Source organism: Vigna umbellata, chromosome 5 (genome assembly GCF_029865625.1).
Source record: "Vigna umbellata cultivar VRB3 chromosome 5, Vumbellata_1.0, whole genome shotgun sequence".
NCBI classification, from domain to species: Eukaryota; Viridiplantae; Streptophyta; class Magnoliopsida; order Fabales; family Fabaceae; genus Vigna; species Vigna umbellata.
Genome location: NC_142169.1, coordinates 52281052 through 52303914, shown reverse-complemented (window position 1 = coordinate 52303914; position 22863 = coordinate 52281052). Strand labels below are relative to the sequence as shown.

The window sequence follows — 22863 nt, the reverse complement described above, 5'->3', positions numbered from 1 at the left end:
TAATTTCTTTCTACCTCTATACTTTTTAAAATTTCAATTTTAACATTTTTTTCATTTTTAATTCTAAAATACACAATTCATAAATGTTTCGAAATATGTATTTCAAAATGTAAAATTTGTATTCCGAATCTCTGAAATACAAATTTTATAATTGGAATTATATAATTTAGAATATATTTTTCTTATTTTGAATTATACAATTTAAAATATAAAATAAATAATATATTTCAAATTGTAAATGCAAAATAAAAAGATGCATTAAATGTTATCCAAAAATATATATATCAGACATCACAAGAACATAGCATGTCGGGATAAACAATACTCATCTCATTAAGTAATATACTAGCTTAGACCTATGCTAAACGATATAGATTTCCTGATAAAGTATTTATACTCTATAACGTCTAAAACTAAACAACATGTGCATGATCTAACGATAAAGCATCTAAGCGCTAACCTCGCTCAAACAAAGACACAAGATTAGGTAAACATTCTTCTAAGACAAGTGTCTAAAGAATATATAATCTACATCATCTAAGTCAACTTGATAATAAATGATGAATTAATTAAGTGATGTTGACATATGCAAATATGCTTTGAACATGACATGTGTTGTACAATCATCAATGGATAAAACATTTAATGATGTACGAAAAATGCTTTTATGTTAACATGCTTTGCTTTCTTTATCTGTGCAGGAACTAAAAACACCTAGCTTAACTCAAAAGCGCTGCACAAAGGCCAGAAAGACATTGAGAGATAAAAAGACATTCTTAGAATGTTTCATCAAAGTTTCTTGCCTAGGAAGACCATACAAGTTATTTATGCGAAAAAACTCTACTACTCTACACCGTAGACTTGAGTCTAATCAAGCTACCAAAAAAAGGATACGAAGCCTATCTTGAAATCAACTCGATGTCCAACGATCATCTCACAAGATAATCTATATAAAGAAGATCAACTAAAGAGAAGAGTGAGTTGGAAGAAGAATAGGGAAGAGGTGAGAAATGAGAGTGAAAAAGAGAGAGTATGCTAAAAAAGGATCAAGTAATTATCAATTCTCAATGCTTTTATCGTCTGATGCTCTTCAACCTGAGAAAAATGATAAAAACAAGCTCAAGCAAGAGAAAATATGAAGAAAAAACTATCATCACATATAGCTTTTTACTTCATCTCCAATCCTACAACGTCATACCTTCAAAATGAAACGAAGATTAGAAGCAGAAAAGAAAATAAGAAAAGGAAAGAAGAGAAAAGAAGACTAGAAGCAAAAAAGAGAAGATGGAAAATAAAAAAAGAGAAGAAAAACAAAAAAGAAAAGAGAAGAAGAAAAGAGAGAAAGAACTTCATGAGCTTATAGAGTCTAATGCTCTTCAACTTAAATGAAGAAACCTCATGAGTTCACATATCGATTTGCATCTTTTTAATCCTCTCCATGAAAGTTTATTCAGTTTGTATATGTAATCAAACATCAAATGTGTTTGTATTAAAACACTCATATTATGCTTATACAAGTTAGGTTAAACTAGAGAATCATGGTTGACAATACTTGTGTACCAGGAATGGTCATAATACTCAATAACTAGGAGTGGATAAACTTGGACTAGTTAGAATTGACTACGGAAACCAAGAGTGGTTTATAATACTCGGACTAGTCAGGATTGATTAGGGAAACCTGGAGTGGTTTATAATACTCAAATTAGTCAGGATTGACTAGGCGAGAAAGAATGGTAGTAATACTTGTAACCATGAATAGGTTAAACTTGTTATAATCTTTGATAAGATTAGTGGAACCCCTTAAGAGTTCTTAAGGGAGAACTAGACATAACTCAGGTTGAGTGAATCACTATAAAAAATGTGTTTTATTTTTTTTTCTTTTTTAAAAGTTTTTATTAAGTTTTCTATGTCATCGTCTGAAACATACCCTTGTTTGACAATCCTTTGAAAACTCATCAAACACCTGTGAAAAAGTTTAGAAAATACTATTTACACCTCCTCTCTCCCTAATGTTTTCCTGTGTATTTCAAAATTTACCACATATATGGTAAGGATAACTTAAGTCTTACAAAAGTTATATTGAACAAATTAAGATGAGACCTCAACAAATAAACCAAAAATCACACATATCAATTAGATTCCTGATCTGTGATGTGATGCTCATAATACTTTTTTTTGGTCTTATAAAACATGATAAGAACCTTTTTTAATTCAAAAGTAATAAGCAGAAATAACAATGAATGGAAATAGATAACTTGATAGTTATGGTAAATGACTTATTAGAAAATGTTCAAATAATTAATTTAATAATCACTTATTGTAATCATAACATCATTGAAACTTGTCTTTATCCTTAATTTTTCCTCTTGTTGTTCATGCCTCAACATGACATATTCATCCAACATAGTAAGGAGAGGAACACAATCATACGTGAATGACATGTTGTGTACTTCTTTCCAAGGGTTACATTTAGCAACCAATGTATCAACAAAAACTATATTTTTCAACCTCAAAGAGAAAAAAAAACATAATCAATTATTTTGTGTCCATGCATTCCGGAAAGCTATGATAATACACAATATGTAAAGAATATAAAAGACTAAATTGATCATAGTATGACAACTTCAGTTCATTGTAGTGCAAAATTAAAGTTATCACAATATGACACAATTTCAGTTGATTTCAATATAAAACTGAAGTTGTCATAGCATGACAATTTCAGTTGATTTTAGTGCAAATTGAAGTGGTCACAACATGACACAACTTAATGTTATTTTAGTGTAGAACTGAAATCGTCGCAGCATGACAACATTTAAGTTTATTTTAGTGCAGAACTGAAGTCGTCACAACATGACACGACTTAGTTCATTTCAATGAAGAACTGAAGTCATTACAACATGATACAACTTCAATTCAGTTTAGTATTGAATTGAAGTCGTCATGTCATAACACGACTTAAGTTCATTTTAGTGCATTGAAGTCAAACCAACTGCAGTAGTCCCAACATGCAATGACTTCATTTGTTTAAGTGCGTCACAACATGACACGACCTCAATTCCTTTCAGTGTAGACTTGAAGTAGTCACAACATGACACAATTTCAATTCATTTCAACGCAAAATTGAAGAAGTCACAATATGACACAACTTCAGTATTTTAGTGCAGAACTGAAGTCATCATAACATGACTTCAATTTATTTCACTGTAAAATTGTAGTCATCACAACATGATAAGACTAAGTTTATTCTTTATGGAAGTTATAGTGGTAACGAAACAAAAATGTAATCATCCAAGACTTTATCAATTAACGAACTATATAAACAACTATTTCCAAGTCTAAAATTTCACTACTAAAGAAAATTATAACAATTATAAAAACTTAAATGATACATAAAAGAAAACGAATATAAAAACAAAATATATTAAATATGATCATTAATTTACTAATAAAAACAAAGTAAAACGAAGATTAAAAAAACTTAAAAGATATGATACCACTAAACGCATTCCACGCCTTTATATTTTATTGTACAACTTTCTCTCTCCATGCAAATGATATCATGCTTCGAACAACACCAATTGCAACGAAAATGAACATGAGAAACTCTCGTCAATGCTGGAAAAAGGAGGAGTTACAGGTTTGATAACATTTATTAGCTATTTAATGTTAAATTAAGTTTTATAACTTCAAAAAAACAATGGAAGTATATTATTTAAATTTTGATCCCCTTTTATGCTTCTGGCAATAATTTAGATGGACTTATTAAATAAACTTTTTTACTCCATTTTCAGTAGTTAGATTTTATGGAGAAGCAAAATGTTTTCTATTTTCATAAAATTACGCGAAAATATACTTCACAACAATTACCTTCAAATTTACAAAATTTTGAGAAATTTGAAAATAGTAAACATTTAAAGAAAATAAATTACATCATATAACAAATCTAACCCATCTTTAGAAGAAGAAAAGGATAAAGCAACATATATTGAGAAAACCTCTAAATGACACATATAAGATACACATCTCAAAAAGAGTTCCTCTCCTATTACTTGTCAACTATGTAGTACATTTCTAACAGATTAAAGCAGCAGCAGTAGTAGTATGAGTATTATACAAAAATGACATTATGGGACTAAAATACATATTTCACTAGGGTGATGTTGGAACTGGTTCAGTACCAGAAACATGGGAAGCAGCATCTTCTTTTGACATTGATACATAGTTAAGGGGAGCAACTGGTCTAGTATTATCCCTTTTTCCATCTTTTGCTGTGGACCTGCTTCCATTTTGATGAGCATTAAGAGATAACCGTCTATTTGGAGTACCATTTGGTCGAGGGCCAACTACCTTCTTGTTGCCAAGTGGTCTTGCAGGACTAGGTCTTGAACCAAACACAGATTCCTGATCTGTGGTTTGCTGTTCATAGTACTTTTTCTGGTCCTACAGAACATGATAAGAGCTCTATTTTCAGTTCAAGAGTAATCAGCAAAAATAAGAATGAACAGAAATTGATAGATAACTTGACAGTTCACTTCTGCTAAATGACTGATTAGCAAAATGTTCAAATAATCAAATTGTTAATCAGTTATTGTAATCATAACATCATTGAAACTTGCCCTCATCCTTCGTTTTTCCTCTTGTCGTTCATGCCTCAGCATGGCATATTCATCCAGCATAGCAAGGAGAGGAACACCATCATATGTGAATGACATGTTGTGTACTTCTTCCCAAGTGCGAGTTTTAGCAACCAATGTATCAACCAAAGCTGTATTTTCCAACCCCAAAAGAAAAAATATAATCAATTATTTCGTGTTCATGCATGCCAGAATACTATGCTATGATATAGTACACTACTATCTGCCAGACAAATGAATTTGTCAATGCATTGCATCCACTTGATTGGCATAAATCTGATGCTGACAATCTGACTTGAAGAAAAGTCCGATATATTTACAGAAGAAAAGGTGAAGATACAAGGACAAGAGGTTTCTTGACTTGTATTAAAGTACAGTACAGTGTATTTGCAAAAGAAAACATGGTTTACATGTAAAAAAACTGAAGATATATTTCATCCACAATCTGACAATAATCATGATAATAATTTAATTTTGAATGCTTGATTATATCCATCCAGTGGCACCTATCTAAAAAATTAAAATATCTTTTTTGGCACTTTCTTTTGAGCTAATTATAATGGATCAAATAAATAACAATCGCTTCTGGTGGTTGTTTATTTTCATTCAACACGTACCTGGAATTTTGCTGACCAGAATTCGGGCTTTCTCAGCACGTTTGAGGTTTATGTGTGCACCTCTACTTGCATTATACCTGTTTTCATCCTGTTTTACAATGTAATGTCAGGGAAAATTAACAATCAAGGTTAAAAGGGTATTATTTATTTATTTCAACTTTCCCACAAAAGATGCAAACTTGCGATCATAGATAATATAGACTTGGACATAGAATGAAGACGGTTGATTATAAGTACCCTATTATAGTCTTCAAGCCAGCTCTCTTCTTCACATGCAGACATCCATTTCTCAACCTTGTCCAATATTTCTTTTCTGCTTAAAGCTTCTTCTTTTGCTGCAGCTATCTGATTATCCATGTCAGTCAGTAATTCAGATGGTTCAATGTTTCCAGAGTCAATCAATGACAAAATATTCCCTCGAGCAGCTTCAGGGTTTATTTCTACATGAGCACGGGCATATATCTCTTCAAGCTCGTCTTGCTTCTTGAAAGCAATTTCTTTCATCTTACTGGCTTTCAGCTGATCAAGCCTTTCAACTTCCACTTCAGCCTTCACCATACAAAACAAGAGAAAATCAGTTAGCATCATTTTGGAACATGAGTTTGTTAGCACCAGAAAGTCATTTTTACCTGCTCAATCAAATCTAGAGCAAGAGCACCAGGAACAGTGACTTCATCTACAGAAGCTGAGATATTACAAGTAACATGGTCAAATAGTCTCCTTTCCTCGGTAGGGGTATCCATTAGATTCCACAGATCAATCAACTGAGAAGCTAATTCTTGAAGCTGCAAAGGACGAATAGGTTAATACACCATGATATCATCATTGTCGAGGAGCAAAAGTGAGAATTCATGGCAATGCCATGCAAACATGAACAAAAACACTGGTTTGCCATAACTAGTAACCTTTGAAGCAGATATTCATTGTAGCCATAGTATAAGTAGAAAATGCATGAATGAAGGAAACAAAATAACTCCTATAACAGAAAACCTGTTATCCTGTAGAATGTCAAACTGAATTGTTAGGATTAATCTATACTGATCTAGCTGATTTAAAACAAGTCATGTCTAGAGGTAGTAAACATTATTTTGTAACATTTGTAGATGATTATTCTAGATACACCAAGGTGTACTTAATCAAACATAAAGATGAAGCCTTTGATGTGTTTTTAACTTATAAAGCATAAATAAAAATTCAATTGAATAAAAAAGTTAAGAGAATTATATCACATAGAGATGGTGAATATGTATTGTTTAATGAATATTGTGTTAGAAAAGGTATTATCCATGAAGTAACCTCACCATATTCATCTGAGACTAATGGAGTAGCTAAGAGAAAGAATAAAACTCTTAAGGACATGATGAATGTTATGCTTATTAGTCTTATTACACCTAATAAACTTCGGGGGGAAACCCTTCTTACTGCATTTTTTTACAAAATAGGATACCTCATAAGAAAACTAGTAAAACTCCCTATGAGTTGTGGAAAGGTTATCAACCTAATCTTAAATATCTAAGAGTGTGGAGGTGCCTAGCTAAGGTAATGTTACGCGATCCTAAGAAAAGGAAAATAGGCCCCAAAACCTTTTATTGTATGTTTTTAGGCTATACTGAACATAGTGCTGCCTATAGGTTTTTTGTTCTTAAAAGTGATGTGATTGAGCATAATACTACAGTGGAGACAAAAAATGTTGAGTTCTTTGAACATATTTTTCCTTTAAAGGTTAGTGATACATCTGATCAACCTATAAGTACTAATAATGATGCCATGTGGGAGGTTTTGAGAATAAGTAAAAGACATAGGAAGGAAACTTGATGACTTTTATACTTATCTAGTTGAGAATGATCCAACAAGGTTTTTAGAAGTTACTAGTGCTCCTGATGCAACACATTGGAATAAGGCCATTAGGCTAAAATTGAATCAATTCAAAAAAATAATATTTGGACCTTAGTCGATTTGCCTAGAGGAGCAAATCTCATTGGTTGTAAATGGATTTTTAAGAAAAAGTATCACCCTAATGGATCCATAAAGAAGTATAAGGCAAGATTAGTAGCAAAATGTTTTACTAAAAAAGCCAACATAGATTACTTTGATACCTTTGTCCCTATGATTAAGATTTCCTCTATTCGAGTATTGTTAGATCTAGCAATTATGCATAAGCTAGTGATACACTAGATGGATGTTAAGACTGCTTTTCTAAAACGTGAATTAAAGGAAATTTATGACTTAACCTAAAGGGTGTGTTGTACCTGGTCAAGAGTATAAAGTGTGCAAACTTTTAAATCTTTTTATGGGTTGAAACAAGGACCAAAACAATGACATAAAAAACTTGATAATGTGTTACTTTGTGATGGTTTTAACCTAATGATGTTGATAAATGTGTGTACTGTAAATCTAAAAATGGTGAATGTGTCATTATATACTTGTATGTGGATGACATGTTTATCTTTGGTACATGCAATGAGATTGCCTCTAGAACTAAATTGTTTCTTGATTCTAAATTTGAAATAAAGACATAAGTGAAGCCAATGTGATTTTAGGTGTTAGAATCATAAGAAAGGAACATAGTATATTACTATCCCAAGAACAATACATAGTATATTACCTTATGATACTAACTCTAAATTGAAGAAAAATAGAGGATAATCTATTTCTCGACCTCAGTATGCCTAGATAATTGGGAGTTTATTGCATTTGATTTATATTGCTTATGCAGTAGGTAGACTGAGTAGGTACACTCAATGTCTTAATCAGGAACATTGGGATACACTTGCAAGACTTATGAGATACTTAAGAGGTTCAATAGATTATGTCATTGAATATAGTAGATTTCCCACTGTACTAGAAGGGTATAGTGATGCTAATTTGATTTCTGATTCAAATGAGACAAAATGCACTAGTGGTTATATATTTAGAATTGCGAGTGGTGTGATTACATGGAGATCAGCCAGGAAAAATTAATTGCAAGATCAACGATGAAATCTTAGTTTGTTGCTCGACATTAGCTATAGCTAAAAACAAGAACTACAATGGAAAGAGAAGACATATATTGAGACATAATTTGGTGAAACAACTGTTACAGAGCAAAACTATTTCCATTGATTATGTGACGTAAGAACGGAATCTAGCAGATCCTCTACCAAAACCTTGGAAGAAATATGATTTTAGAAACATTGAGGGGAATGAGACTTACACCATTTGCAAACAAACAAGTGATGGTAACCTAACCTTTGTGATTGGAGATCCCATGAATAAGGTTCATATGGATAAAGACAAATAACTTGTTAGTTTTGATAGCACAAAATTGATTTTAAATCAATTGTGTCAATTCCTATGGTGTGTGTGAAATTGCAAGAGACTGCATTATTAAGAGGTTAAACTTTGTAATTAGAATTCTATGTGCTACAATAATTTTAGTTTAATCAAAGTTTTTAATGATTTTCATATCCCTTACAAGTAGTGTATGGTTTGCAGCATACACTTGATGAAAACACCTATATGAGTGTCGAGTGGGGCCGCTTGTATGAGATCTTGGCATAATCTCTAGAGCACTCATAAATATCGGGCAAACGCATGGCCTAGTAAGCGCAACGCAATGATAACAACAAGAATTGTTAAGGGGGTGTAGTATGATTGATAAACAATTAACACACATCAAGTGTCTTTGATTCATATAACTTGCTATACCAATTACACTATGTTAAGTTTCTCGATCTAGGACTAGTTTACATTGCTATACTAGCTTTGATGCATTACATCTTATATAAGACCCATGATTTTCTTCTTTCAGTCTTTTTATATCTTATCTTTCGTAATATGTGAGAAATTGTTATAAAAACAATGTTTATAAATGTATTGCAAAAATATATACGTTACTACAACACTTTTTCTTAAAACCGTAAGCCTTTCCTTCATTTTTTGGATGCAGGTCCATTACAACTAATATTTTGTTAGGCTTGAGCCGTAAGTTGTGGTTCCGTTTCCACAAGTGTTGGGTTCTTTGCAGATTTTCAGCTACAGGTTGAGGGGCTTTTAACCCATACTACACTTATAAATAGGTGCCAATTTTTCTTCCGAAAAGACACAACACACAATCCTCTTATTCTCTCATTCTCTTTTCTCTCTTATATTTCTTTTATAATATTGTAGATGTATTTACTCTTTAAAAGAGATTTTCTCGCTAGTTCTAAGATCCTTGGAAAATTTGAAAAGTTTTTATTGTATCTTGGAAGACTTGTGCAACATATCGCGGATAAGTCTTAAGATCGGTAAATATACACACCTCAGTTAATTCAATTTATTTAAGTAAAAAATGCATGAATGAAGGAAACAAAAAAACTCCAATAATATAATTCTAAATGCATTACCTTGTGTAGCCGCTGCTTTTTATCTTCTTTCAGGGAAGAGACGGTCTTAGCCAGTTTAGCTAGTGTGCCATTGCTTATGCTTTTGGAATGAACACCTACAGCATCATTTAAGCTTGGATGAACTTCAGTGACAATACTAAAGAAGTCCATGCCAAGGACAGCACATAGATCATGCACTGTACTCACATATTCAAGAACCTTCTGCAACCTCTCGCTCTACAAGGCAATACAAAGTAAATAAACAAAAAACCATCGATGTATGGTTTAGCAAATCAAACAAAAGTTTCAACTTTTTACTAACCGATAGATTATTTGATGATATAGCAAAGTTACCTTTTCCCTTTGCAGTTCTTGGAGTTGGGCTTGATATTCATCCAACTTCTTCAAGGAAAGGTCAGACTCATCAACTGTAAATGATCCTGATCCAGTCTGATCAGGGTTCAAGTCCCCAGTTATCTCTCCACATATTTGTTCGATCTGTAACTGTACATCTGAAAACTCCTTTACTCTTTCCTCTTTTTGTAGCCAAAGCTGTTCAAGTATTGGTGCTATGGCTGCAAGTTGTTCCTTAATAGTACCTAAAGTCTTGTCAGGCTGCAAAGAAACCAAAAAAATGCACAGGAAACTAGATTAGCAGTTCAGTATTTAAATGCGTCACCAAGTTATATCAGCAGTTATTGTTTGTTGCATATATCAGGATATATAATTAGTCACTAACCATTCCAGTGAAACTGTTTTCACCAAGAGCCAATAAAAGACTAGACAGTTCAAGCTTAGCATCAGACAAGGATTGAAGTAACCGTGCCCTTGACTTAGCAGCCATCTCAACCTTTCTTTTGTACACATCCAAGCACTCTTCCTCTATCTGAAGGAGCATCTTGTCTCGCTCTTCATCACTCTCACCAACCTCATCCCATATTTCCTGCAGTAAATCAAGGTAACCTCACTGCCTTGTAGATCATGCACATCTGCAGTAACATATATGAAAAGCACAAATTACCTGAAGCTTATGTAACAAGGAACCGCAGGTGATTTCATCAAGAAGAGGATTTTGACCATCCATAGCCGCCATTGAAGTTCACGCACAACCTAGCCTGCACAAAAGGGGAAAATAATCATGCAAAATTCCTATGTTCTTCCCAAATATAGAGAAACACAAATATATCTAGACACAAAAAACAAGCAGTATCCATTGATTCATCCAATTCCACAGACACAAAAGCAGAAAATGGAAAACTCACAATTATGAGTACAAATAAGATTCTCATGAAAGAATGAAACACCAGAAATATCGTGATGCTATATATGTTTATACAAATTCTCCATAAAAAACTTACAAGAAAAGAAGATAAAAAGGATTAATGAATTGAATTTCTCCTACAAGCAAAAATAAACTTATGCACCAAATTTCTATAAAAGTTCTGTCATTTAACTTCTACAAAAACTAAGGTGTATAAGTTGATTTTAGCTTATTGGAGATGCTCAATGCATTTTATCTTTGTATTTTTTATCATATAAGTTTTTATAGAAAAGTTTATCTAAATTGAGCCTAAATTGTTTGCTTTAGAAGAAATGATTGTCGAGTTGAATGCATTGCATCTGCTAAGAAAATCTCTGACCATCAAATATTGACTTAACTCAGCACAAAAGCATAATTTATACCAAGTTATATAAATTAAACAAAACATACCTAACAAGATCACAACAATTGAACAAAATGAGTTCATCTTTGACCAAATGCAAACGCGAAAAAAAGCCACAGCTCCTCTATGAACTTTAAACGTAAAAAAGCCAGAAACTATCAAGAAACAACAAACAGACCCTCTTCTAAATCAACACAAATTTCACCCATTTCAGAAGCATTCTCCAAGAATTAAAAACAAAACACAGAAAACAATTACCCAAATGAAAAATGAATAAGAGCTAGAAGGATCAAATTCACAATCATCCTGGGCACTAAACCAACACAGTGGCAACCTCAATCACATCACCAGAAGAACGAAAAAGCATCACAGTCAATGTCAACCCAACAAGAAAAAATAAATAAAAAATTTGAATCAAATATTGAGAAGCACAATGCAGAATCCAGAAGCAGCAATCTTACACCTTGCATTGACAAAGTAAGAGTAGGAAGCAAAAGGATCTTCAGGGTGTGGAAGATCAGGACAAGAAGAACTGAACAAGAAGCACACTGTTGGTAATTAAAGAAGGAGAAGAGAGAAAAAAAAATGCTCACCCAGTTGTCTTTTCTGGCTTAAGAGAGTATTGGATTTGTGTGGCTTCAGATCCAAGCATTACTCAAAAACACACACAAGACTGTGAGTGAGAAAGAGACAGAAAAAGTGCTTGTGTGAGTTCAGTGAGAAGAGAAAAAAAGAATCTGTGTATGCAATCTTTGTGTCAAAGGACATAGGACCAAGATTATCAGAGTGTCACTGTTTATTTATGGTTCCAAAACTCAATTACCTTATTGTCCCCGTTTTGGCGGGTATTTTACCGATGTGACACTCTATGCTGCATATTTGAATAGTGGGTTGAATGAAAAAAAGTACTTGGATAAGATTTTAATACCCCATTTTCTTCTTTTTAGAATCTTATAATTTCTTTTTAAAACTAAATATTTTGTTTTACGTATAAGATGTCGTTCATCCTTTCTATTATTGACGTATAACAGATCAAAAACAAGTACACGATATGAAATATTAAAATATAATATACGTTAATTTTTTTATTACCTGTTATGGAAAACATTATACTAATAAAAACACTAGAAAATATTTCAATAATTACTTAAGAGAATTAATATAATGATGAGGATAAATATAGTTATTATTTTTAATAGCGCTTTAAATTAACATTTTATATTTTATTTAGTATTTATTTTGAAGAAAAAGTTAATCAAATATTGAAAATAAAAACCATTCATTCGTCAACGATCTCAAAATTATTTAAGAAAAAATATATATCATTCAACTTGGTTCTGAAAAGTGAGTGGCGGAAACTTTAGACTCTTATCTGAAGAAAATTTGAAAAAAAAGCGTTCGAAAGTCTTATTCGTCTCTCTCTCTAATTCAAAATTAAATAAACTATGACTTAAATTATTTCTCTTTAACGTTTTTCAATAAATTAATATGTTATTTACTACAACAATTATTTTAACTGGTTGTTGACATATCTACTAGTACTTTATTTACGTAAATCTAATAATAATACTTCCAACAAAGAAAAGATAAAAGTATATATATTAAAAAAATATAATACTTCAGACAATACAAGAAAATATATTAAAAAAATCTTCTCTTTTTGGCAATTACATCAGAAGACAAGAAATGCTAGCTAGAAAAACATGATTACAGGAAATGTTGTTTGATGTATGCATCTACGTCAATTTCCATTAATAGAGTTTTAAGGTCTTCAATGACAATATTTGTTTATGATCACTAGCTTTTGATGTCTGAGCTGAGCACAGATCCTTTGAATATCCATACTGAAATGGTAGTTGTTTTTCCCAATAACTCTACATTCATTTGTCTGGTCAAATTCTTCAAATCTTTGGTTATAGAGAACATCGAAAGCATAAAGTTAATTTCTCGTAGGACTTATTTGTAAGACAAATTTGGATATGCATGAGTCGAGAGTAAGATGTTGTATTTTACTGGAATGTATCCCTTGGAATAGTCACGACAATAAGAGAAAACTTTAATAAAAATAATGATGCAAACAATTTTGAAAATTGGTCCATAAGTCTATTAACTTTATGCTGGAAAAGTACGAAACTAAGCCATTTTCAAAAATAATTCTTTAAGTGAAACCTGCAAAGAACAAGTCATGGATAAAAGTTTTGCAAATTTGGTTATTATAAAAAACTTCAACCAAATATGACTGATTTGAAATAGAACTCGAGTCTATTCTTAGACTCAGTCCAACATATTTTTCATGTTAGGAAGATTTTATAAAATTATCGTAACTTTTATGTTGGAATATAAATAATATCAAATTATAATATATCAGTGGGAAGCAAACTTTTATTGTTCTCACTTACTTATATATTATAAATTGGTCTTATTTTTAGTTAATATGGGACTTCTAACACACCCCTTTCAAGCCGAGGTATAAACGTCTCGATTGTGAGAGTAGAATTAATGGATGGTCCGATGGTAGCCCGACAACGGGGTAGTACATGCTCACATAGATCTCGTTAGGAAAGGCTTCAACTTGGATCTATATATACATACAAGGATCCTATAATTCTTCACCTATTGAAGGAATGACACGTGCACAAATATGCACAAATTATAACTAACATAATATTTAATTGCCTAATATCCTTTAATAGAATATTCGGCATATCTTAACACTTACAAGCCAATTTTGTAGAGTTGAGTTAAGCTTAAAGTTCACTTCTTATTATGGTATCAGAGCCATGGTTGAAACCTATCCTAGTGAGATCTATGTGGGCATTTTGTTCCACCCGCTATCAGGCTGTTATTGGATCACCCATTAATATCTACTCTCACGCTCAAGATGTTTATACCTTGGTATGAAGGGGGTGTGTTGGAAGTCCCACATCGGCTAGAGATAAGACTAAATTATAATATATCAATAGGGAGCAAACCTCACTTTACAAGCCGGTTTTGTGGGGTTGAGTTAGGCTTAAAGTCTACTTCTTAATATCTTAGTCTTTGTTAGTCTTTGTGAAAGGAATAGTTGATGGGATAGAGAAAATGTAGATAGTTGAATGTAGAGAAAATGTGGAGATAGTGGAATGTGGAAGTAGTAGTTGGAAGAAGTGTTGTAGTTGTCTTTAGTTGTAATAGATGTTGGCTTCATGTGTTAGATGTTGGCTTCTTACATCAAATGATAAAGTTCATGTGTATTTATAGACCCATAGATTATTCTAGAACTAGCCACAACTTTTGTGGAATGTCCTAGATTTTTACCTATGTAGAATATTCTTGATTTTTCTTCCTATCTTAGGCTTTTCTACAATATTCTAGAACTTGTATTACATTTCAATTCTTCTATCTAAGGAGCTTCTACATTCTTCTAGAATTTGCATAACACTTTAATACTCATCCTTAATGCAAATTCGGTAATTCCAAGCATTGTGCGTAGTAGTTCAAATCTTGGTCTTGGTAACATATCTTCAATTTGATATTCTTCCTCCATTGCCTTGACCATAGTTCTTGCTTTGATGCTTCTTCATAACACTTAGGCGTAATCATGGCCATATTGCAAGTTGTGCATATGTCTACCAAAGATCATACTCTTGGATTAGATTCAGGTGAAGAATCTTGTTGTTGTGGAGGTGGAGAAAGCGTACCTGAATTTTTTGCAGTTTCTTTTTGAGATTGTTGTGCTGGAAGTAAAATATTTCTTTTAACAACTTTTTCTTCTTCCCAATTCCAAGAAGCATTTTCATCAACTTCAACATCTCGACTGATGATGAGTTGTTTTGTTTGTAGGTTGTAGACTTGATAGCCTTTTGATTGTGCGCTATATTCTAGGAATATTCCTCGTATAGTCTTGTCTTCAAGCTTGTGCCTCCTTTGATCAGGAACATATATGTAGCAAGTAGATCCAAATACTCGTAGGTGTTTAGCTGATGGTTTTCTTCCACTCCAAGTTTCAATAGGAGTTTTGTCTTGGACTGCCTTAGTTGGACATTTGTTTAGAATGTAGACTGCAGTGTAGACTGCTTCAGCCAAAAAAGTGTTAGGCATACTTTTCTCTTTTAGAATTGATCTTGCCATCCATAACAGTGCAATTCTTGCTCTCTGACACGCCATTTTGTTGTGGAGTATATGCGAATGTAAGTTATTGCTCTATGCCTTCATCTTCGTAAAATTTGTCAAACTCGTGAGATGTGCACTCCTTGCCACGATCACTTCTAAGTACTTTTATCTGTTTTCCACTATTCTTTTCAACAAGGGCCTTGAATTTCTTGAATAATCCAAAGACTTCTGACTTTGCCTTTAAGAAATAGACCCATGTCATTCTAGAGAAGTCATCAATGAAGAGGATGGAATACCTATTGTTGTGAAGTGAAGGTGTTCTTGTCGGTCCGCAAACATCGGTATGAATAAACTATAATAAGTATTTTTCTCTCCATGCTTTGTTTGTCGAGAATGATAATCAGTGTTGTTTTCCGAGGAGACATCCTTCGCATGAATCATTATTCTCTTTCAAGCATGGAAGATCTCTCATCATCTTTTTATGATATAAAAGCTTTAAGGCATGTGTGTTGAAGTGGCCACATCTCTTATGCCAAAGCCACAAGTCATCAACTTCTACCTTCATGACAATATTAGTTCCAGGTTTGAAGCTTATAGGAAAGCTTCTATTTCTCTTCTCCATTTTTACTTGGCCAATTTCTATCATTTTACTATCATAAATTTTGCATGTATCTTTCTCAAAATGAAGAGAATATTCATTCTACATCATTTGGCCAATACTTAAAAGATTCTCTTTAAGATTGGGAACTAGTAAAAATCCTTGATGAATTTCGTACCTTTCTTTGTCTCCACCATGACAGTTCCTTTTCCTCAAGACTCCACTGTGGTGCCATTTCCTAGCTGAACTTTGACATTGACAGATTTATCAATGTCTTTGAAGATACTTTGATCTTTCACCATGTGATTACTGCATCCACTATCCAAGTATCAATTCCCTTCCCCACTAGGAGATTCTTGATTGGCAAAGAATAAAAGTTTCTCCTAATTATCTTCTTTCGCAAAGTTTGCTTGATGTTTACTTTTATTACGACAATATACTTCTCTACATGACCAAATTTCTTGCAATATTGGCATTGTGATTTCCCATGATGCCAAAAATCTTTTTCCAAGTGACTTGTCTTTTTACATATGCCACATGGAGGATATTTCCTTGACGAGTCATAGAGAAGTTTCTATAATTTTCTTTATTTCTAGAAATTTCTCCTCTACTTTTATTTCCTTCATATTCTTTATTCTGAGACTGTAATTTTCGTTTTGATCGAAAGACATTTTCAACCAAGTCTTCTTCACGCCTTTTAATGTAGTCAAATCTTTTGTTTATTGAATCGCAGTTGCGATTGCATCATAATTTTGGGGAATAGAAATTAAAATTTTCTCAACGATTTTTTTTGTCAAGAATATTTTCCCCATAGGCTCTCATCTGACTAATTATTTCTTTCATTCTAAAATATTACTCTTTAATGGTGCCAGATTCCTTCATTCTTATTAATTCAAACTCTCGTCTTAGTGAATGAAGTTTAACATTGCGTACCTCATCACTTCCTTGAAACTCCTCTTGTATTATGTTCCAAGCTTGCTTTGCAGTTGTCTTACCAATTATCCTTGGAAAAATTGTGTCATCAACTGCTTGTTGAAGAGTAAATAAAGCCCTTGAATCTTTCTGTTTGTTTTCCTTCAACTCCTTCTTTTAAGCTACAGTAAGAGTGGAAGTGTCTTCTAGAATAGTGCATCCCTCTTCTATAATATCCCATTAATCTTGAGAGTGGAAGAATGTCTTCATTTTGACACTCCAAAAATTATAATTTTCTCCTGTGAAAATAGGTACTGGAATTGATGATGTTTGATTGGCAGTAGCCACGAGTTGTGAAAATATTTTGGAAGTAGTATAGAATGAGTTATTGTTTTGTTTAAAGTGATTGAAAATTTTATCTACGCCTAGTAGATGACCGAACGTAGCTCTAGTACCACTGTTAGTATTTTAAGGTTGTGAAAGGAATAATTGATGGGATAGAGAAAATGTAGAGATAGTTGAATGTAGAGAAAATGTGGAAATAGTGGAATGTGGAAGTAGTAGTTGGAAGAAATGTTGTAGTTGTCTTTAGTTGTAGTAGATGTTGGCTTCATGTGTTAGATGTTGGCTTCTTAATCAAATGGTAGAGTTCATGGGTATTTATAGACCCATAGATTATTCTAGAACATACTAGCCACAACTTATGTGGAATGTCCTAGATATTTACCTATGTAGAATATTCTTGATTTTCTTCCTATCTTAGGCTTTCCTACAATATTCTAGAACTTGTATTACATTTCAATTCTTCTATCTAAAGAGCTTCTACATTCTTCTAGAATTTTCATTACACTTTAATAGTCTTTAAGAAGATGGTACAATAAATATATATTGAACTCCCAAAATTATGCTTAAAAAGTGTTTTTTTTGGCAAATTCCCGAACTTGTTGCTGAATAGACTATGAAAGTGTTAAGATGAACTGATTCATGTAACTTCTTACATATCACATCTTCAAAGAAAATTACTCGATATGATCCTCAAGAATATTATAAAATTGTACGAGTTTGTTTATAAGAGTGCATTTTCTCTTATTAAGGTCTACTGTTGAACCCTCGTTTGATCTAGTGTTGCTCTCAATCTCAAAACATACTTCTTGGCATGCCCATAAAGTTGTCTGATCTCTGTCAATTAAGGAGAAAACAATCTCTTTGTTCATGGATTAGTATCCAATGATGTCTTAATTGTACTTATTACTATTTATCTGTCATTAATAATTTCTTCCAATCATGTCAAGAGTTGACATCTTTTGGTGTCGAGTTCTCTGCGTGTGTTCATCCTTGGTGTCAATGTCTTCTGTTGGATATATTGGTGTTGGTTTGACTGTCTTACTTGTTTTCAGATTATTATATATGGTTGTCGGTCGAGGTGGTTCATTGGTTCCCAGGCTCGAGTCATACTGAAATGACGCAAAGGTCGGCGATTGTTTTAGAAGAAAAATCTGTTTCTTTACCTTTTTGGTGCCATCTAGCCTACTGTTTTATTTATATGATTACCTCATCATCTTTATATTGTTCACATATCAGCAAGAACTCAATCATGTCTTAATTGTGCTTAGTACAATTTATGTCTCGCTAATCGTTTCTTCCACTTAATCTTAGTTTACACACTAATGCAGAATTGGGCTTTAACGTCACCCCGTAGACGTCGGACCACAAAATAACCAACGTAAATTATTGACAGGTGGCATTTTCGTAAATAAGTGGCCATATAGACGTCTGTTAGGAGGGGCCCCGACGTCTATAATATTATAAACGTCGGGGCCCCTCCTAACAGACGTCTTAATGCTTGACAGGTAGGTGAAAATTCATTTTTTTCTACCTTAGAGACGTCCGATCCCGCCACCCCGACGTCTATATTCGATTATAGACGTCGGTGGCCCTCCTAACGGACGTGTATATGTCTGACAGGTAGATGAAAAGTTATTTTTTTCGCCGTACAAACGTTGGATCATGCCATCCGACGTCTAAATGTCCTGATGAAAAGTTGTTTTGGACGTCATATTAGTGAGGGCCCCGACGTCTAGGCCAGAATAGACGTCGGTTCACCTGGGGAGCCAACGTCTAGTTTGTTGTTAAATTAGACATCAAACTCGTTGTTACAAGCACTTCATCGTCTTCCTTCTCACCTTTTCTCTTCGCGACATTGCTTTTCCAGGTGCGTTTTTGTCTCTTTTAAACTGTTTAAACGTACTTTTATTCCGATTATATTAGTCTTTGGTTGATTATCTTTCATTTGAACCGATTAAAATGAGTTTTTGTTGTGTTTTGGTGTAGTTTTTCTCGTGGCTTTTGGTAGCATTGTAGTGCATTCTCCCTTTACTAGTTTCCTCGTAAGAAAAGCTTGCGTCTTTTGGATGTCTTATAGCGTTTCAACCCAAAACTGAACTTCGGTCCTTGCCTAGTTCTATTGTGACCGTTCGTTTTCATTGGCGGTTTTAATGGAACTAGGCAATGACCCTGATTCGGTTTTTGGTTGAAATGCCATAAGAGATCCAAAAGACGCAACCTTTTCTATGACGAAACTAGCAAAGGAAGAAGGTGCTACTACGCTACCCAAAGACACGAGCTGTCGTAGACGTCGGTTAATACAATGTCCAATGTCTATGGAGCCCTTTAGACATCAGACATTGCATTGTCTGACATCTATGGAGCCCTTTAGACGTCGAGGTCATGCAATAACCGGCATCTATAAAGACATCGGACTTGTTTGAGTCTGACGTTTGATTAACGTCACCCACAAAGACGTCGATTCTGGAGCTGACGTTAAAAAGCTAAAATAACATATGTTAAATGCCCTTTATGCACTAGATGAGTACATGCTCGCCAACTATTGAGAACCGACATCTTTTGGACTCGGGTTCTCAACTCTATAAGATATTAGTAATGGTTCAACTGTCTTGCTTGTTTCCGAATTATTCTCGATTGTTGGTCGATGTGGTTCAATAATCTTTCTTTCAAACAAGATTTAATCAACCATAACAATAATATCATCTCATTTATCATGAGTTATCATGTATATTTCAACATAATCTTTTCTCTTTAAATTTAGAAGTGAAAGTGGCAATACAAGCTTATTTTCAACTTTCTTTCAATTGTTATATACGTGAAAATATCTCACTTTTTTCAAGAATAATTTGGGTATTTGAAAGTAATTATGTCGTTTGATGCAGGATTTAGGATATTTCTGGTGTTGATTAATTATGTGTTGGTGGATGGTAGATTAATGAAATGTTGGTTGAAAGTCTGTAAAGATTATTATTTTATCATTAATTAGTATGATAATGGCTTGCAAAGTAGGTTGGAGATAATCAAAGCATCAACTATTTGTCATCGCCTATTATTAAACTATTGAAACTTATCTGTCATTTATTATTCGAGTCGTACATATACGAAAAATATCAAGTGATAATTTTCTGATTGTAGAAAAATAAAAAAATAATGGACGTATGTGGTTTAGTTATTAATTCATCATGCGATGGACATAAATTGTATATTTACATGATTATTATTAACTAAAACGAAAATGTAAAATATACACGTACTTGATATTCGACTTTGTATAGAGCATAATTTATTATCTATAGTTGTATAAACTTAGATTCATGCTCTCATATTCTTAATTGTTAATATTTTAGTTCGAATAGAAATAAGTTTTTTTTAACTAAATTTTGATTTTGATTTCTGATAATATCATGGTAGATTTAAAATTATTAAAATTTGGTTTAGAATTGAACATTACATTAAAATAAAAGTAAAAAAAAATCATAAACGTTTTGATGGAAGCAAAAGCCTTCATATAATTTTTTTTACAAATGTCGTACTCATAAGAATAACCAAAATATTTTTATCTTGAAAATAACAATAATAATCAAATAAAATATTCATTAAAATTTACATTTTATAATATCTTTATTATAGTAAATTAAAAATTGTGAAGATGTTTTAAAAGTAAATTTATGAAGATGGCTTGAAAATGAAGTATTATAGGAAGATCTAAAAAAAAAAAAGTAAAAAAGTTATATAATTTATAATAAAGATAAAGATGATTCAAAAACTCTAAGATTAAAATTGTTAAATAATTAAATACCAAAGGTTCATTAAAGTCTATTCTATTATTTCTTTCTTATTATTTTTTAAAATTTATGTATTCTTTCTTCTTTTTATTTGTCCAAGTCTTCCTACTCTTTTTCTTTCTAAATTGCTTACTCGAGTTCTCGTTATTTAAAAAATTAGAATCAACCACAAAATAGTAGAAGTGTTTTGAAGCACTTGTATCCAATAAAATCAAGTTTAGAGTAGGTTCCTTTTTATTATGAGAAAACCTCTTAATGATCTTCAGTAAAGTTATTCTCTCAACTAATATTGTATAGATTTGATTTTGTTTGATTATATTGTTTCTAGAAGTTTGATGTTCTTTGAGTCTTCACTACCTATTTCTTAAAGTATAACTCATTTACTGGGAAGAAGATGTTATCTTTGATGAAGTATTGTGTATGGAATAATGTTTAGAGTTGGAATGAAATTTGTTTCAGTTGATGAAGTATCTTGCTTTCTCACCCGGAGGTGTACCTGTTAAAGGTGTTTCGATGCCAAAGTCAGTAGGTGAATCGTTTGGTAATTCAATGTAACAACAATAATGCATAGTAAATGCAATCATTTATCTCTTACCTTTAACTTATATTTATAGTTTTTGGTTATGAGCCTAAGATTAGTGATATTTTAATCTCGGCCTAATCTTGGTCCAATACCCTTAATCATGATTTACCTTAATTTCGGATTAGTTGTTATCTATTGTAGGGCCGACCGTCCTTGTCGGGCATCATTCTTTATTTCTTCCCTCCCATTCGGTCATACAATACACTATGCCCCCCAAGCCCTACACAACATAGGTGGCGTTGGGCTTAAATAAAGGCCTCCAGTCGCTTGAATGTCAGTCGTCCCTCGTGATCTTTTTGAATGTAGCATTTGAGCGGGAAAACACGTGTCGCAAACCTACGTGGCCTTTCTCTCTAGTAGTGGGAACGTCGCTCGATCTGGACCATTGGTTCTGATTGATCTTAACGATTATCGTGAGGCGACGATTATCAATTTTTTTTCTATAAATAGGGGTGCAAGGTGTCGTCATTTTCATCCTTTAATTCTTCTTCATTCTATACCATTCGCTGCATTCTTTTTCCAAGGTAACTTAATAATGTTTGCTGTTAACATTTCTTCGTTTGAGGAGTCAGCGGACAGAGGGGCGGGGGCACGGTAGGTGATAACGGTTGAAAAACCGATATTTTTATACTTAATTTTGACATTAAAAGCACCCTTTATGACTTAGAAAGTAGCTTGAAATCATGTTTTTGCTTAAGTTGTGGAAATAAGAGAGTTGGATGGGTTTTAAGCTTGTTTTTCCTCGTTTTGACAAGAATTAAGATGAAGTGGATGAAGAAGTTGAAGTAGTAAGGAGTTGGACTCAAGAAAGGAAGGAAAATTGCACAAAAGAAGAATCGCAGCCACCCCTGAGCGCCATTTCACAACTGAGCGCCAAACTTGCTGTTGAGTTCTCTGTTTGACGCTTAAGCGCCATCCCTGAGGGCTAATCTAAGTATCGCAGTCACCGTTGAGCGGCATTTCTACCGCTAAGTGCCAGAGTCTGCTGTTAAGTTCACTGTTTCACGCTTGGGCGCCATCGTTGAGCGTCACGCTGAGTGCCGCACTTACCGCTGAGCACAATTCCTACTACTGAGCGCTGTTAATTTGAGCCTGGGCCAATTTTCTGTATTTTTAATAAACTATATAAGGGTTTAGTCAACCTAGGGTTCATATCTTTGGACATAAAGAGGCGAAATTACACTCCTTTCACCCTTCGGAGGCGGATTTTGGATGTGTAAGCTCCGATATTCAACTTTTAGGGTTCTATCTTTCATTCTTTTCATTATTTTCAACTTGTTTCACCAT

The 22863-nt window shown here is 33.0% G+C and overlaps 1 protein-coding gene across 1 annotated transcript; it reads right to left on the bottom strand.

The window, feature by feature from the left end:
* Positions 1 to 3953: 3953 nt before the first annotated feature.
* Positions 3954 to 12018, bottom strand: LOC124833036 (65-kDa microtubule-associated protein 1-like). The gene is made up of 10 exons (XM_047307404.2): positions 11855 to 12018; positions 10619 to 10712; positions 10337 to 10540; positions 9952 to 10212; positions 9619 to 9834; positions 5881 to 6036; positions 5489 to 5800; positions 5252 to 5339; positions 4617 to 4765; positions 3954 to 4440 (listed from the first exon to the last, which is right to left on the bottom strand). Exons 2-10 carry the CDS (start codon positions 10688 to 10690, stop codon positions 4150 to 4152), a joined length of 1749 nt encoding a protein of 582 aa, XP_047163360.1. The 5' UTR covers positions 10691 to 10712; positions 11855 to 12018; the 3' UTR covers positions 3954 to 4149.
* Between the last annotated feature and the right edge of the window lie 10845 nt (positions 12019 to 22863).